Genomic DNA, 13,287 nt, shown 5'->3' with positions numbered 1-13,287 from the left:
CTATTACTGCTTTAATAGAGCACAGAATTCAGGTAAGGAACTGGCCCTTTATCAGAACACTAAGATTCTTGAGACAGTAAGGGACTGGGTTGTTTATTAGCCATGGTGACAATAAGGTGTCATTATTACAGAGTGAGTCAGAGCTATAAGGATGCTGGTGCTCATGGTCATATGAGACTGAAGCACCAAGAACTTCTGGACTAAATACTGCCACAGACACATCACATGCCAGAAGACTCAGATACTGCAAAGAGGGGTTTTAAACATCGAGCTGACTATGACGACGAGAAATTTGTGATCATTGTGAGACTTATGTATGTCTAAACTACTAATCGTTAGCTACCTCTTTTTTTTTTCGGAGAGAAGGAGCCAAAGCCACTCAAGAACACTCCCATGTTTCTTCAACACTCGAATTACAGAGCCTTACTATGCATCAGACATATTTACTTTAGAAAATCAGTGTTTACTGTTGAATGAATTTTGTCACACCTATTATAGGTAATTTTGCATTGCTGACATTAGAGGTCAACCGATATCTAGGTTTGATTGTACTTACCAAAAATCGAGTAATTAATCAATTTGAAATGGATTAAAAAAAAAACACAATATAAAATAGTATTGAACTTTATTATTTTTTAAATGTAATGAAATAAAGTTTTAAAGATGCTTTAAAAATGAACTAAAATTCAAACTGAAACACTGTTTCGCCTCTAGAGGCCGCTCTCGTACCATATAGCGCAACCCGGAAAAACTCGGTATGGATTTCAATCAACTAGTCTGCAAAACCAATGAATCGGTCGACCTCTAGCCGGCGTGGCGGTGCTCCGTAGCACCCACGCAGTCATTCATTACCATTTACTGAATTGTTTGTCATGTTTATGTTGATGTAGCCTTCATTTACATGCAGTCTTTAACCTCTTCAGCTGATTGCTACATAACTTTACTTATTCCTAAAGCTCAAAGGATGGGCGTAGCTTTTGTTTACGAAGTATGTAAAAAAGATATTACTAGAAACCAATGTAAACTCACAAAGATTTCTGAAAGAATTTGTTAGTGTTTATTTTAACCACACTTGCATTGGCTATTTAATATCACGATCACAGTAAATAAATTTATCTGTTTCTTCGATTGACATCCAAACAAGAGTTTTATCATAGTGAGATGTTTACGAGCAGCGCAAATATAAGCGATTAATTTACCGGCTCAGATTTTATCGGCCAGCTCGTGTCAAACGTGCCATCATTCTAAGCTACGCTTGTACTTCTGGTCATCTTGTCTGTCATTCTGTCTCCTTCATGCTCTGTGTCTAATTCTGCTCAGTTCTAAAAGCCAGCTCTCTCACTTTTCTCCCTACTGTAATCCCCCAGCCGAGTGGTACGGAGTAGACAAAGGTAATCTTTGTTTCTTGTTTTCTTCTTCTTCCCTTCACCTTTCTGATTTCTGGTTTTTCTTTTGTTCTTCATGTTGATTGCTTGTGTTTTGTTGTGATGGATCTGAGGTTAATCAGGTTCAGACTTCTCAAAGTAGGAGAGCTGATCTAAAATAAATATCTGGCTTTGCACTTATTCATTCAGCGACCGCAGGAAAAAAGAGTGGCGCTGATGCTACAGCAGTGATCTCTTACGTGCGAGACGTTTGACTGATATTAGCCCTGGTCGCTCAGCATGCCTTTATGTGAAATTAAAACATTACAGTGTCGGTTTATTGCACAGTTCTGGTTTACACAGAAGTGTGCACCACACACACACACACACACACACACACACACACACACACACACACACACACACTCATTTTTAAGGTAAAATCCTGCTTAACTTATAGTAGTTAAATCTGCACTATCGATAAACTCTGTGGACAAATGCATTGGGACACCTGACTTTTCCAGCTTTATGTGGTGCTTCTCTAGACTTTTACCACAAAGAAGTTTGATTTGCTGTGCTAACATCCTTTGCAGCTGAATGAATCCCCACACAAAACTTGGCAAGATCTAATGGAACATCTTATAGAGTGGGTTATTATAAGAGATGATAATTTGGTAAATAAATGTGGGATAAGAAAAGATAATATATAACTTTATTAATCCTTTTGCCAGAAACTGCTTTAGTGTAAATAAAAAAATAAATAAAATATTCTCTCTCTCTCTCTTTGTCTCTCTCTCTCTCGATTATACACAAAAGGTGCCAAGGACCTAAGAATATATTGCATATGATGTGATATAGCACATAATAAGTTCAGTACCATATCAATCTTGTGATCAGGTGTCCACAAATTTTTGTCCATGTAGTGTACCGTTTAATGTGAAACATATTGGTTCCTGTTATCACTTGCATTAGAGCAGCTGTATTTAGAGCCGTCTTTTCCTCATCAGCCTCTTTTTATAAAGTGCATGAGGTGAAAATGCGGCTCGTCTTAATACTGTAACATCCTGGATGGATGGAAAAACTGGAGACTTCTTCTGAAAATTGTATCTCTTGATTCAAGTTATTACTGTAAAACATGCCAACATAACAGAACAAGCGCATCAACATAGACCTGTGAATTGCCTTCCAACTACAGGGTTTCCGCTGGGTCTTAAAAAGTCTAAAATGGTCTTAAGAGGTCTAACATTTAGTCATTTAAATTTTAGGCCCTAAAAAGTCTTATATTTGCTGTTCTAGGTCTTAAATCATGTTAAACGGGTCCTAATTTCCCACTGTCCATCTAACGCTACCTCTAACGCTTACCGAAATGCTTCACTTTAATGTTTTGTTTGTTAGTTTCCGTGATGATGTAATTCTTTCTTTCGCGAGTCCAAATATAATTTGCTGTATTACAACTACAAATCAGACCAACAGGCAACAGCCAATCGGCTTTGTTATTGGAGCAAATCTCTCTCGGAATGTAACACTGACGTAAAAAGGGATTTTATTTTTCAGCGATAGGGAAGTGCATGTTTAGCGAAAAAATGCTTCTAGCACTTGGTTAAGGCCGGTTGCTGAAAACTTATTTTTGTTCTTAAATTTAATTCTCAATGTCTTAAAATGTTTTCAATTGGACTTGTGAAACCTGCAGAAACCCTGATCTAGCACCATGGTCAGCGCTTTGGTCTGACCAATCAGAATTCAGCACACGTCGCCATTCAGCCATATATACTAGCGTTCCTGTTGCGTAGTGTAGTTATTTTGTCATTTTGCATGTTGTTGCCTTGCCACATAGTTCTGATATTAGTGCATACAGATAAATAAATCGGTGGCTTCTGCTCTAGTTCTACCATGCTTCAGTTCCTAACTACTTCATGTGCTTTGTGTGTGCAGCCAGGGATTATGAGATTCAGCGAGAACGCATCGAGTTGGGCCGCTGCATCGGAGAAGGCCAGTTTGGAGATGTGCATCAGGGGATTTACGCCAGCCCAGTGAGCACCACCACACCCCTTTCCCAGAAACGACTCACAACTAGCACAGCCTAACCAAACCAAACCAAACAAATCAAACCATTCAAGCCAATTTTCCTGCAATTCTCCAAGAATGCATTGTTTCTGTGATGATGATGATGATGATGAGTATATAAGGTTTCAACCAGTTGCCAGCATATTATTCATACCCATTATTTCAAGTGATGTTTGGTGTCCAGAGGTTTTAGGGCAGAATTTTAGCTTCCACTAAAACCTCCCCACGAGGGTCGACGAATATGTTTTTTATTTCTATTATATCCGCAAAATGTTCAAAGTTGGCTCTCGTACATGCCTCGACTGGATGTCATGGTTTGTCAAATGCTTTGTTGTCTGGTTTTCAGGAGAACCCTTCTCTGTCCGTGGCCATTAAAACGTGTAAGAACTGCACCTCGGATAGTGTGCGGGAGAAATTCCTGCAGGAAGCCTGTGAGTAAGACAAACCTACTGCAGCAGACACGTCTGGACGTCCTGTAAATGTTGCCAAATCCGGTTAATAAGGTTGCATTTAATAAAAATAAAAAGACTCGTTTGGAAAGTCTGGTGTTCTCCAACCAGTTTGAAACTACAGCAACCAGAACATTTGATTCCAAGTGTGAAAGGTGGCACCAAACGAGCTAGTTCATCCACCATTTAATCCTTCGCTAGCATACCACGTTGCTTTTTTATTTCGTGAATCAGCATATTCAATTGCTGATGTTTAATTCCTTTTAACAGCAGCACTCGCAATTTTTCCAGCTGAAAGGTTTATATTAATGCCTTCATCGTAATTTGCTATTGTTTCGATTGTTTGATTTCGTATCAGAAGACTTAACAGCTTTTATTGTTACAATTCTGTTTTGCTGCTGTTCCAAATAGCAATTGATTTGCTTTTTTGGGGGGGTTTATTAATCTGTTGGAAAATCCATAATATTAATTGAAATACCGTTTTGTTTCATATTCCACAGTGACGATGCGGCAGTTCGACCATCCCCACATTGTCAAACTGATCGGTGTAATCACAGAGAACCCGGTGTGGATCATCATGGAGCTCTGCACCCTCGGCGAGGTGAGGTTTACTCACTTACCATTAGTGTTATACGTTACTTATAATGTATAGAGCAGGGAGGCGCATCCCATTCGCATGCCATTCGCATCTCGTGCATAGCCAATTAAACATTAAAGATGCATATAAGGCAGGTACTGATGCGATGTGAAACGATTCACCCCCTATTACGATGCAGTGCGATCCGATTCAACACAATGTTATTCAGCACAGAACAATACAATGGGAAAATATATACTTAACTCAATATGGTACAGATAGTTCACTTTTATTTCTTAAAAAAGTCAAATAAAACCAGTTCTTTTCCTGTTGTGTCTGCAGGAAGACGCAGCTCTACCTCTGCCATGTTAATCTGTGACTCTCAGGACACGTCTCGGTCTCGGAAGTTTTGCGATACGTCATATTCACGCAAACAGTTTTCCGAGGAGAAATCAATCTACATATAAAATATCGGTCGCAAATTATCAGTCGCTTTCTAAATAATCAAATTATAGAGCAGCTGCTAACAATTTTATATAAATGAATCCTTTTTTAGCAGTGCAAATGTGTTCAAAACACACTTGTATTCAATGCTCATCTTTTCGTTACTATAATCATTATTGCAAATCGATGAATTTTACCATCCCTAATGTAAAGAGTGTGGTTCAACATTTGGTGATTTTCATTTATTTATTTATTTTGTGTGTGTGTGTGTGTGTGTGTGTTTTAAAGCTGAGGTCGTTTTTACAAGTGAGGAAATACAACCTGGATCTGGCGTCACTGATTCTTTACGCCTACCAGTTGAGCACAGCTTTGGCCTACCTGGAGAGCAAGAGATTCGTACACAGGTGAGACACAACATTTAAAAAAAAAAAAAATTAAGTAATACAAAATTGAATCACATAAACATAATGTAAATGCGTGCCTCGTACATGCGTGTTTTCTGCAGGGACATTGCTGCCAGGAATGTCTTGGTGTCTTCCGCAGACTGTGTGAAACTTGGAGATTTCGGACTCTCCAGGTACATGGAGGACAGCTCCTATTACAAAGGTAACGAAGCCCTACGGACTTTCTCTTTATTTTATTTATTTATTTATTTATTTATTTATTTTTCACTGCAAATATTCTTGGGTCAGTTTATTAGCAAGCAAATCAAAAGACTCATCAGCTTAGAGTCAAATCGCATTTTCTGGGTTTTTCCTGAATATTTTACACCGCATCAGACAGAGGTTAGGTTTTATGCTCACATAGGTGCAATGGCTTGATCGCGCTGGTCTTCAATGAGAAAACCTCGGAAACGGAGGTGGATGCATTTTTTACCAGAATTGGGTCAATAATAAAGCAAAATTAAGTCCTAAGTGTTAATTGGCTCAAAATTTCGAAAAAATTAATAAATAAAAAAAAGATGCAGCTTTAGGCCAAGAATAAATTAAACTAATTTCAAATTAGAAGGCGGATGATGCCACACCATACATTATAAATGTATTTATTTATTTTTTTTATTACCAATAACATAACTTTCTATTAATTTATTTTTTATAAAAAAAAAAAAAATTTCCATGTAACATTTTTTTTTATCCTTTTTTTCATGGAAAACTGACCGAATGTGGGTGGGTTGATCCCATAGCTGTGTAGCTTCCCAGACTATTAAGATACAACCTCAGAATACAACCCCCAATCACAATATGTAAGAATTAGCACATTTTGTCTCGGAGGGACGATAATTTCCCGAAATTTGTAGACGAGTGTAATTTGTCCTTATCCAGGACGACTCATCCGTTATCTCAGTTATACAGCTGAGCAATTGAGGGTTAAGGGTCTTGCTCAAGGGCCCTGCAGTGGAAAGATTTAAACCCATGACCCTCTGATCAGAACTCCAACATCTTATCCACTGAGCTAACACTCTCATGATGATAATGATGGCTGACAATGACTGATGATGAGTGTTCTTATCCTATAGCACCCTCTAGTGGTCTATGATAAATATATCCTATTTAACATATTCAAAATAGATTGGTGTTCAACCCAGCCATCAGGGGGGCACAAGCCAGTGTACTCTTAGTGCCGGTCCCAAGCCCGGGTAAATGGGGAGGGTTGCGTTAGGAAGGGCATCCAGCGTAAAACATGTGCCAAATCAAATATGCGGATCACAAATGAGAATTTCATACCGGATCGGTCGAGGCCCGGGTTAACAACGACCGCCACAGGTATCATTAGCCGACAGGGTACCGGTGGAAATTGGGCTACTGTTGGCCGAAGGAGGAGAAGGAGAGGAGGAAGGCGTCTACAGAGACGGCAGGAAAAGGAGCAGTGTAGGAGAGTAGAGGTTCGGGTTGGTACTTTAAATGTTGGTACTATGACGGGTAAAGGGAGAGAGATAGCTGATATGATGGAGAGGAGAAAGGTAGATGTGTTGTGTGTTCAGGAGACCAAGTGGAAAGGGAGTAAGGCCAGGAACATTGGAGGTGGGTTTAAACTGTTTTATCATGGTGTGGATGGGAAGAGAAATGGTGTAGGGGTGATTCTGAAGGAAGAGTACAGTAAGAGTGTAGTGGAGGTGAAGAGAGTTTCTGATAGGGTGATGATCGTGAAGGTGGAAGTTGAAGGGATGATGATAAATGTCATCAGTGCCTATGCTCCACAAGTTGGCTGTGAGATGGAGGAGAAGGAAAGATTCTGGAGTGAATTAGATGAAGTGGTAGATGGTGTACCTAGGAAAGAACGATTGGTGATTGGGGCAGACTTTAATGGGCATGTAGGTGAAGGGAACAGAGGTGATGAGGAGGTGATGGGTAGGTATGGTTTTAAGGAGAGGAATGTGGAAGGGCAGATGGTGGTAGATTTTGCTAAAAGGATGGAAATGGCAGTGGTGAACACGTATTTTAAGAAGAAGGAGGATCATAGGGTGACATATAAGAGTGGAGGAAGGTGCACACAGGTGGATTATCTTCTGTGTAGGAGATGCAACCTGAAGGAGATTGGAGACTGTAAGGTGTTGGCGGGGGACAGTGTAGCTAGACAGCATCGAATGGTGGTCTGTAGGATGGTTTTGGAGGCGAAGAAGAAGAGGAGGAAAGTAAGGTTTGAAAGAAGAATAAGATGGTGGAAACTGAAGGAGGATGAGTGTAGTGTGAGGTTCAGGGAAGAGGTCAGACAGGGGCTTGGTGGTGGTGAAGAGGTGCCGGATGATTGGGCAACTACCGCAGGAGTGATGAGGGAGGCAGCTAGAAAAGTACTTGGTGTGACATCTGGAAATAGAAAGCAAGACAAGGAGACGTGGTGGTGGAATGAGGAAGTGCAGGAGAGCATTAGGGGAAAGAGATTGGCAAAACAGAAGTGGGATCGACAGAGTGATGAGAAAAGTAGGCAGGAGTACAAGGAGATGCGGCAGCAGGTTAAAAGGGATGTGGCGAAAGCCAAGGAAAAGGCATATGAGGAACTGTATAAGAGGTTGGACACTAAAGAAGGAGAAAAGGATTTATACCGATTGGCCAAGCAGAGGGACCGAGCTGGGAAGGATGTACTGCAAGTTAGAGCAATAAAGGATGGAGAGGGAAATGTGTTGACTAGTGAGGAGAGTGTGTTGAGAAGATGGAGGGAGTATTTTGAGCAGCTGATGAATGAGGAAAATCAGAGAGAGAGAAGGTTGGAGGATGTGGAGTTGGTGAAGCAGGATGTAGATAGGATTAGTAAGGAGGAAGTGAGAGCAGCGATTAAGAGGATGAAGAATGGAAAGTCGGTTGGACCAGATGACATACCGGTAGAAGCGTGGAGATGTTTAGGAGAGATGGCAGTGGAGTTTTTAACCAGATTGTTTAACAGGATTCTGGAAGGGGAGAGGATGCCTGAGGAATGGAGAAGGAGTGTGCTGGTACCGATCTTTAAGCATAAGGGAGATGTGCAAACCTGCAGTAACTACAGGGGAATTAAGTTGATCAGTCACACCATGAAGTTATGGGAAAGAGTAGTGGAAGCCAGGCTGAGAGAAGAGGTGACCATCTGTGAGCAACAGTATGGTTTCATGCCGAGGAAGAGCACCACAGATGCCTTATTTGCTTTGAGGATGTTGATGGAGAAGTATAGAGAAGGACAGAAGGAGCTGCATTGTGTATTTGTGGATTTAGAGAAAGCGTACGACAGGGTGCCGAGAGAGGAGTTGTGGTATTGTATGAGGAAGTCAGGTGTGTCAGAGAAGTATTTGAGGGTGGTGCAGGACATGTATGAGGACAGTGTGACGGCAGTAAAGTGTGCAGTAGGTACGACAGACTGGTTCAGGGTGAAGGTTGGACTACATCAAGGATCGGCCCTGAGCCCTTTCCTGTTTGCAGTGGTGATGGACAGGTTGACGGACGAGGTCAGACAGGAGTCTCCCTGGACTATGATGTTTGCAGATGATATTGTGATTTGTGGTGAGAGTAGAGAGCAGGTTGAGAAGAGCCTGGAGAGGTGGAGATATGCGCTTGAGAGAAGGGGAATGAAAGTCAGTAGGAGTAAGACAGAGTACATGTGTGTGAATGAGAGGGAGGGCAGTGGAGTGATGCGGTTGCAGGGTGAAAAGGTGAAGAAGGTGGAGGAGTTCAGGTACCTGGGGTCAACAGTGCAAAGTAATGGAGAGTGTGTTAGGGAAGTAAAGAAAAGAGTGCAGGCAGGGTGGAGTGGGTGGAGAAGAGTGACAGGAGTGATTTGTGATAGAAGGGTATCTGCAAGAATGAAAGGGAAAGTTTATAGGACTGTGGTGAGACCTGCGATGTTGTATGGATTAGAGACAGTGGCATTGAGTAAAAGACAGGAGGTGGAGCTGGAGGTAGCAGAGCTGAAGATGTTGAGGTTTTCGTTGGGAGTGACGAGGATGGACAAGATTAGAAATGAGTTTATTAGAGGGACAGCACATGTAGGATGTTGTGGTGACAAGGTGAGGGAGGCGAGATTGAGATGGTTTGGACATGTGCAGAGAAGGGACATGAATTATATTGGTAGAAAAATGCTGAAGATGGAGCCACCAGGTAGGAGGAAAAGAGGAAGGCCAAGGAGGAGGTTCATGGATGTGGTGAGGGAAGACATGCAGGTAGTTGGTGTAAAAGAGGCAGATATAGAGGACAGGGTGGTATGGAGACGGATGATCCGCTGTGGCGACCCCTAATGGGAGCAGCCGAAAGAAAAAGAAGAAGAAGAAAATAGATTGGTGTTCGGTTGAAACTTACTTTATTCTATAAATCTGAGGCTTTGTCAGTAGTTTTGTTGGTACATGCTGTTATTTGTGCATTTAAGTTTTAAAGATGTGGCAACTGTGAACTTTTTTTTTCCCTTAGCCTCCAAAGGGAAATTGCCAATCAAATGGATGGCACCAGAATCCATAAACTTCCGCCGCTTTACCTCAGCCAGTGATGTTTGGATGTTCGGTAAGTTACTTTTACATCATAAAGGTCCTTTTTCCACATAATCATCGTATTCATTTTAGTTTATTTAATCGATGAGCTCTTTATGTGCATGTTTGTCTAACTGCACTATACAGACACAAATTTGCGGACACCGGAGCATAACGTTGCTTGCTGCGTCTTTTTAAACATCCCATTCCACATTTAGTCCCCATTTGCTCTTATTATAAGCTCCACTCTTCTGGGAAGATGTTCCAGATGAACATCTGATTATTCTGGAGATTTTGTACTCATACTGCTACAAGACTGTGGAGGCCTGGGGTCCAGTTAACAGGAAAAATTCATCTCAAAGGCGTTTAGTAGGTTTAAAGCTCTATAGCAGGAGATCTTCCACTCCAACCTATAGCTTTGTGCACAGGGGCATTGTGATGCTGGAACAGGTTTACACATTTATATATAGGGAGTTGCTCAAGGGTGAAAATGTTTGTTGAGTAACTTAAACATGGACAGATTTCTTTTTAATTTAGACATTATAATTATCTCTCTCTCTCTCTCTCTCTTTCAGGTGTGTGCATGTGGGAAATATTGATGTACGGCATCAAACCCTTCCAAGGTGTGAAAAACAACGACGTGATCGGCCGAATAGAGAATGGCGAGCGCCTGGCCATGCCCCCCAACTGCCCCCCCACCCTTTACAGCCTGATGACCAAGTGCTGGGCGTACGACCCGGGCAAGAGGCCACGTTTCACTGAACTCAAGACACAACTCAGGTTTGGCTGCTTTTCTCATTTGCAACCAATTTTCACACCGAGGGTCATTGTGTTGAATCAAACTGAATTCGAAACGCACTGCATTGTAATATGGGTGAATCGTATCGGAGCCCATAAGTAGCTGCTTCATATGGATTTTTTTTTTTTATTAGAAGTCCACTATGAAACACCAGGGGTCAGTGTTTTATTGCAAAATTGTATGATTTTTTCAGTCCACCATTAAAGCTGGACTCTGTTAATAGAGAGATACAGTGGTACCTTGAAATACGAGTTTAATTTGTTCCGTGGACGAGCTCGTATCTCAATTTGCTTAGAGCATCTGATCGATTACGTTTTTTAACAGAATGGATGGTTTCACCTGTTGAATCTCTACTCCTCTGTTCAGCACTATTCTGGATGAGGAGAAAGCTCAGCAGGAGGAGCGCATGCGTATGGAGTTGAGGCGCCAAGTCACTGTGTCCTGGGACTCAGGAGGATCGGACGATGCTCCTCCGAAAGTAAGATACACTGCGATTATCAAGCAGCACACTTTTCAGGTGAAATGGGAAAGAAACAGGTTTGTTAGCAGATATGGATCAGAGAAATTGGGGGAAAAAATACACGCCTGTGTTATAAAGGCTGTTTTTATATCATGAGATGATGTGGTTTTGCCTCCTAAGCAGTGCTGATATTCTTCATTTAAAATCACCATTATTCTGAAGTTTAGCAGATTGGAGCAGAAGGATGACTATTAACATGTAGTAAAAGGTTGAAAAGCCATTAGGGAGGCACAAGTCAGTGCACTCTTAGTGCCGGTCCCAAGCTCTGATAAATGGGGAGGGTTGCGTTAGGAAGGTCATCCAGCGTAAAACATCTGCCAAATTAAATATGCGGATCACGAATCAGAATTACAAACCGGATCGGTCGAGGCACGGGTTACTAACGACCACCACAGGTATCGTTAGCCAACAGGGTACAGGTGGAAATTAGGCTACTGTTAGCTGAAGGAGGAGAAGGAGAGGAGGAAGGCGTCTACAGAGACGGCAGGAAAAGGAGCAGTGTAGGAGAGTAGAGGTTCGGGTTGGTACTTTAAATGTTGGTACTATGACTGGTAAAGGGAGAAAGATAGCTGATATGATGGAGAGGAGAAAGGTAGATATGCTGTGTGTTCAGGAGACCAAGTGGAAAGGGATGGTGGTAGATTTTGCTAAAAGGATGGAAATGGCAGTGGTGAACACTTATTTTAAGAAGAAGGAGGATCATAGGGTGATGTATAAGAGTGGAGGAAGGTGCACACAGGTGGACTATGTTCTATGTAGAAGATGCAACCTGAAAGAGATTGTAGACTGTAAGGTGTTGGCAGGGGACTGTGTAGCTAGACAGCATCGGATGGTGGTTTGTGGGATGGTTTTGGAGGTAAAGAAGAAGAGGAAGAGAGTGAAGACTGAAAGAAGTATAAGATGGTGGAAACTGAAGATGAAAGACTGTAGTGTGAGATTTAGGGAAGAGGGCAGACAGGGGCTCAGTAATGGTGAAGAGGTGCTGAATGATTGGGGAACTACTGCAGGAGTGATGAGGGAGGCAGCTAGAAAAGTACTTGGTGTGACATCTGGAAATAGAAAGAAAGACAAAGAGACGTGGTGGTGGAATGAGGAAGTGCAGGAGAGCATAAGGAGAAAGAGGTTGGCAGATGATGCGGCAGCAGGTGAAGAGGGATGTGGCGAAAGCCAATGAAAAGGCATATGAGGAGCTGTATGAGAAGTTGGACACTAAGGAAGGAGAAAAGGATTTGTATCAATTAGCCAGGCAGAGTCAAGTCAAGTTTATTTCTATAGCGCTTTTCACAACAGACATTGTATCAAAGCAGCTTTACAGAAATCAGCAGTTAAGGTGAATGGTGTGTGTTTATCCCTGATGAGAAGCCATGGCGACTGTGGCAAGGAAAAACTCCCTTAGATGTTATGAGGAAGAAAACTTAAGGGACACGACTCAAAAGGGGAACCCATCCTCATTTGGGTGACATCAAGAGTTTGATCATAAGCAGCATAAGCATAAGCAATGGGACCGAGCTGAGAAAAATGTACTGGAATTTAGACCAATAAAGGATGGAGATGGAAATGTGTTGACTAGTGAGGAGAGTGTGTTGAGAAGATGGAGGGAGTATTTTGAGCAGCTGATGAACAAGGAAAATCAGAGAGAGAGAAGGTTGGATGGTGTGGAGATGGTGAAGCAGGATGTAGATAGGATTAGTAAGGAGGAAGTGAGAGCAGCGATTAAGAGGATGAAGAGTGGAAAGTCGGTTGGACCAGATGACATACCTGTAGAAGCATGGAGATGTTTAGGAGAGATGGAAGTGGAGTTTTTAACCAGATTGTTTAACAGGATTCTGGAAGGGGAGAGGATGCCTGAGGAATGGAGAAGGAGTGTGCTGGTACTGATTTTCAAGAATAAGGGAGATGTGCAGACCTGCAGTAACTACAGGGAAATAAATTTTATCAGTCACACCATGAAGTTATGGGAAAGAGTAGTTGAAGCCAGGCCTAGAGAAGAGGTGACCATCTGTGAGCAACAGTATGGTTTCATGCCGAGGAAGAGCACCTTATTTGCTTTGAAACCGTTGATGGAGAAGTATAGAGTAGGTCAGAAGGAGTTGCATTGTGTGTTTGTGGATTTAGAGAAAGCGTACGACAGGGTGGAGAGAGAGGAGTT

The 13,287-nt window shown here is 41.9% G+C and overlaps 1 protein-coding gene across 26 annotated transcripts in view; it reads left to right on the top strand.

Annotated features, from left to right (window-relative positions):
* The window catches only part of ptk2aa (protein tyrosine kinase 2aa), a 128,046-nt gene that overhangs the window by 96,438 nt on the left and 18,321 nt on the right, over positions 1-13,287 (top strand). For 15 of the 26 annotated variants that reach the window (XM_083523507.1, XM_083523524.1, XM_083523515.1 and 12 more), the window contains 9 exons: positions 1,368-1,391; positions 3,297-3,394; positions 3,775-3,859; positions 4,378-4,478; positions 5,187-5,302; positions 5,404-5,504; positions 9,764-9,853; positions 10,395-10,599; positions 10,985-11,096. In XM_083523507.1, the coding sequence (XP_083379633.1) occupies positions 1,368-1,391; positions 3,297-3,394; positions 3,775-3,859; positions 4,378-4,478; positions 5,187-5,302; positions 5,404-5,504; positions 9,764-9,853; positions 10,395-10,599; positions 10,985-11,096 (932 nt within the window). The remainder of the gene's footprint in view (positions 1-1,367; positions 1,392-3,296; positions 3,395-3,774; positions 3,860-4,377; positions 4,479-5,186; positions 5,303-5,403; positions 5,505-9,763; positions 9,854-10,394; positions 10,600-10,984; positions 11,097-13,287) is intronic. The other 11 variants (XM_083523518.1, XM_083523517.1, XM_083523512.1 and 8 more) reach the window with 1 other exon arrangement.

This window comes from Silurus aristotelis, assembly GCF_946808225.1.
Source record: "Silurus aristotelis genome assembly, chromosome: 21".
Taxonomy (NCBI): Eukaryota; Metazoa; Chordata; class Actinopteri; order Siluriformes; family Siluridae; genus Silurus; species Silurus aristotelis.
Note: the sequence above shows the minus strand (reverse complement) of the source record. Positions and strands in the feature narration are given on the sequence as shown.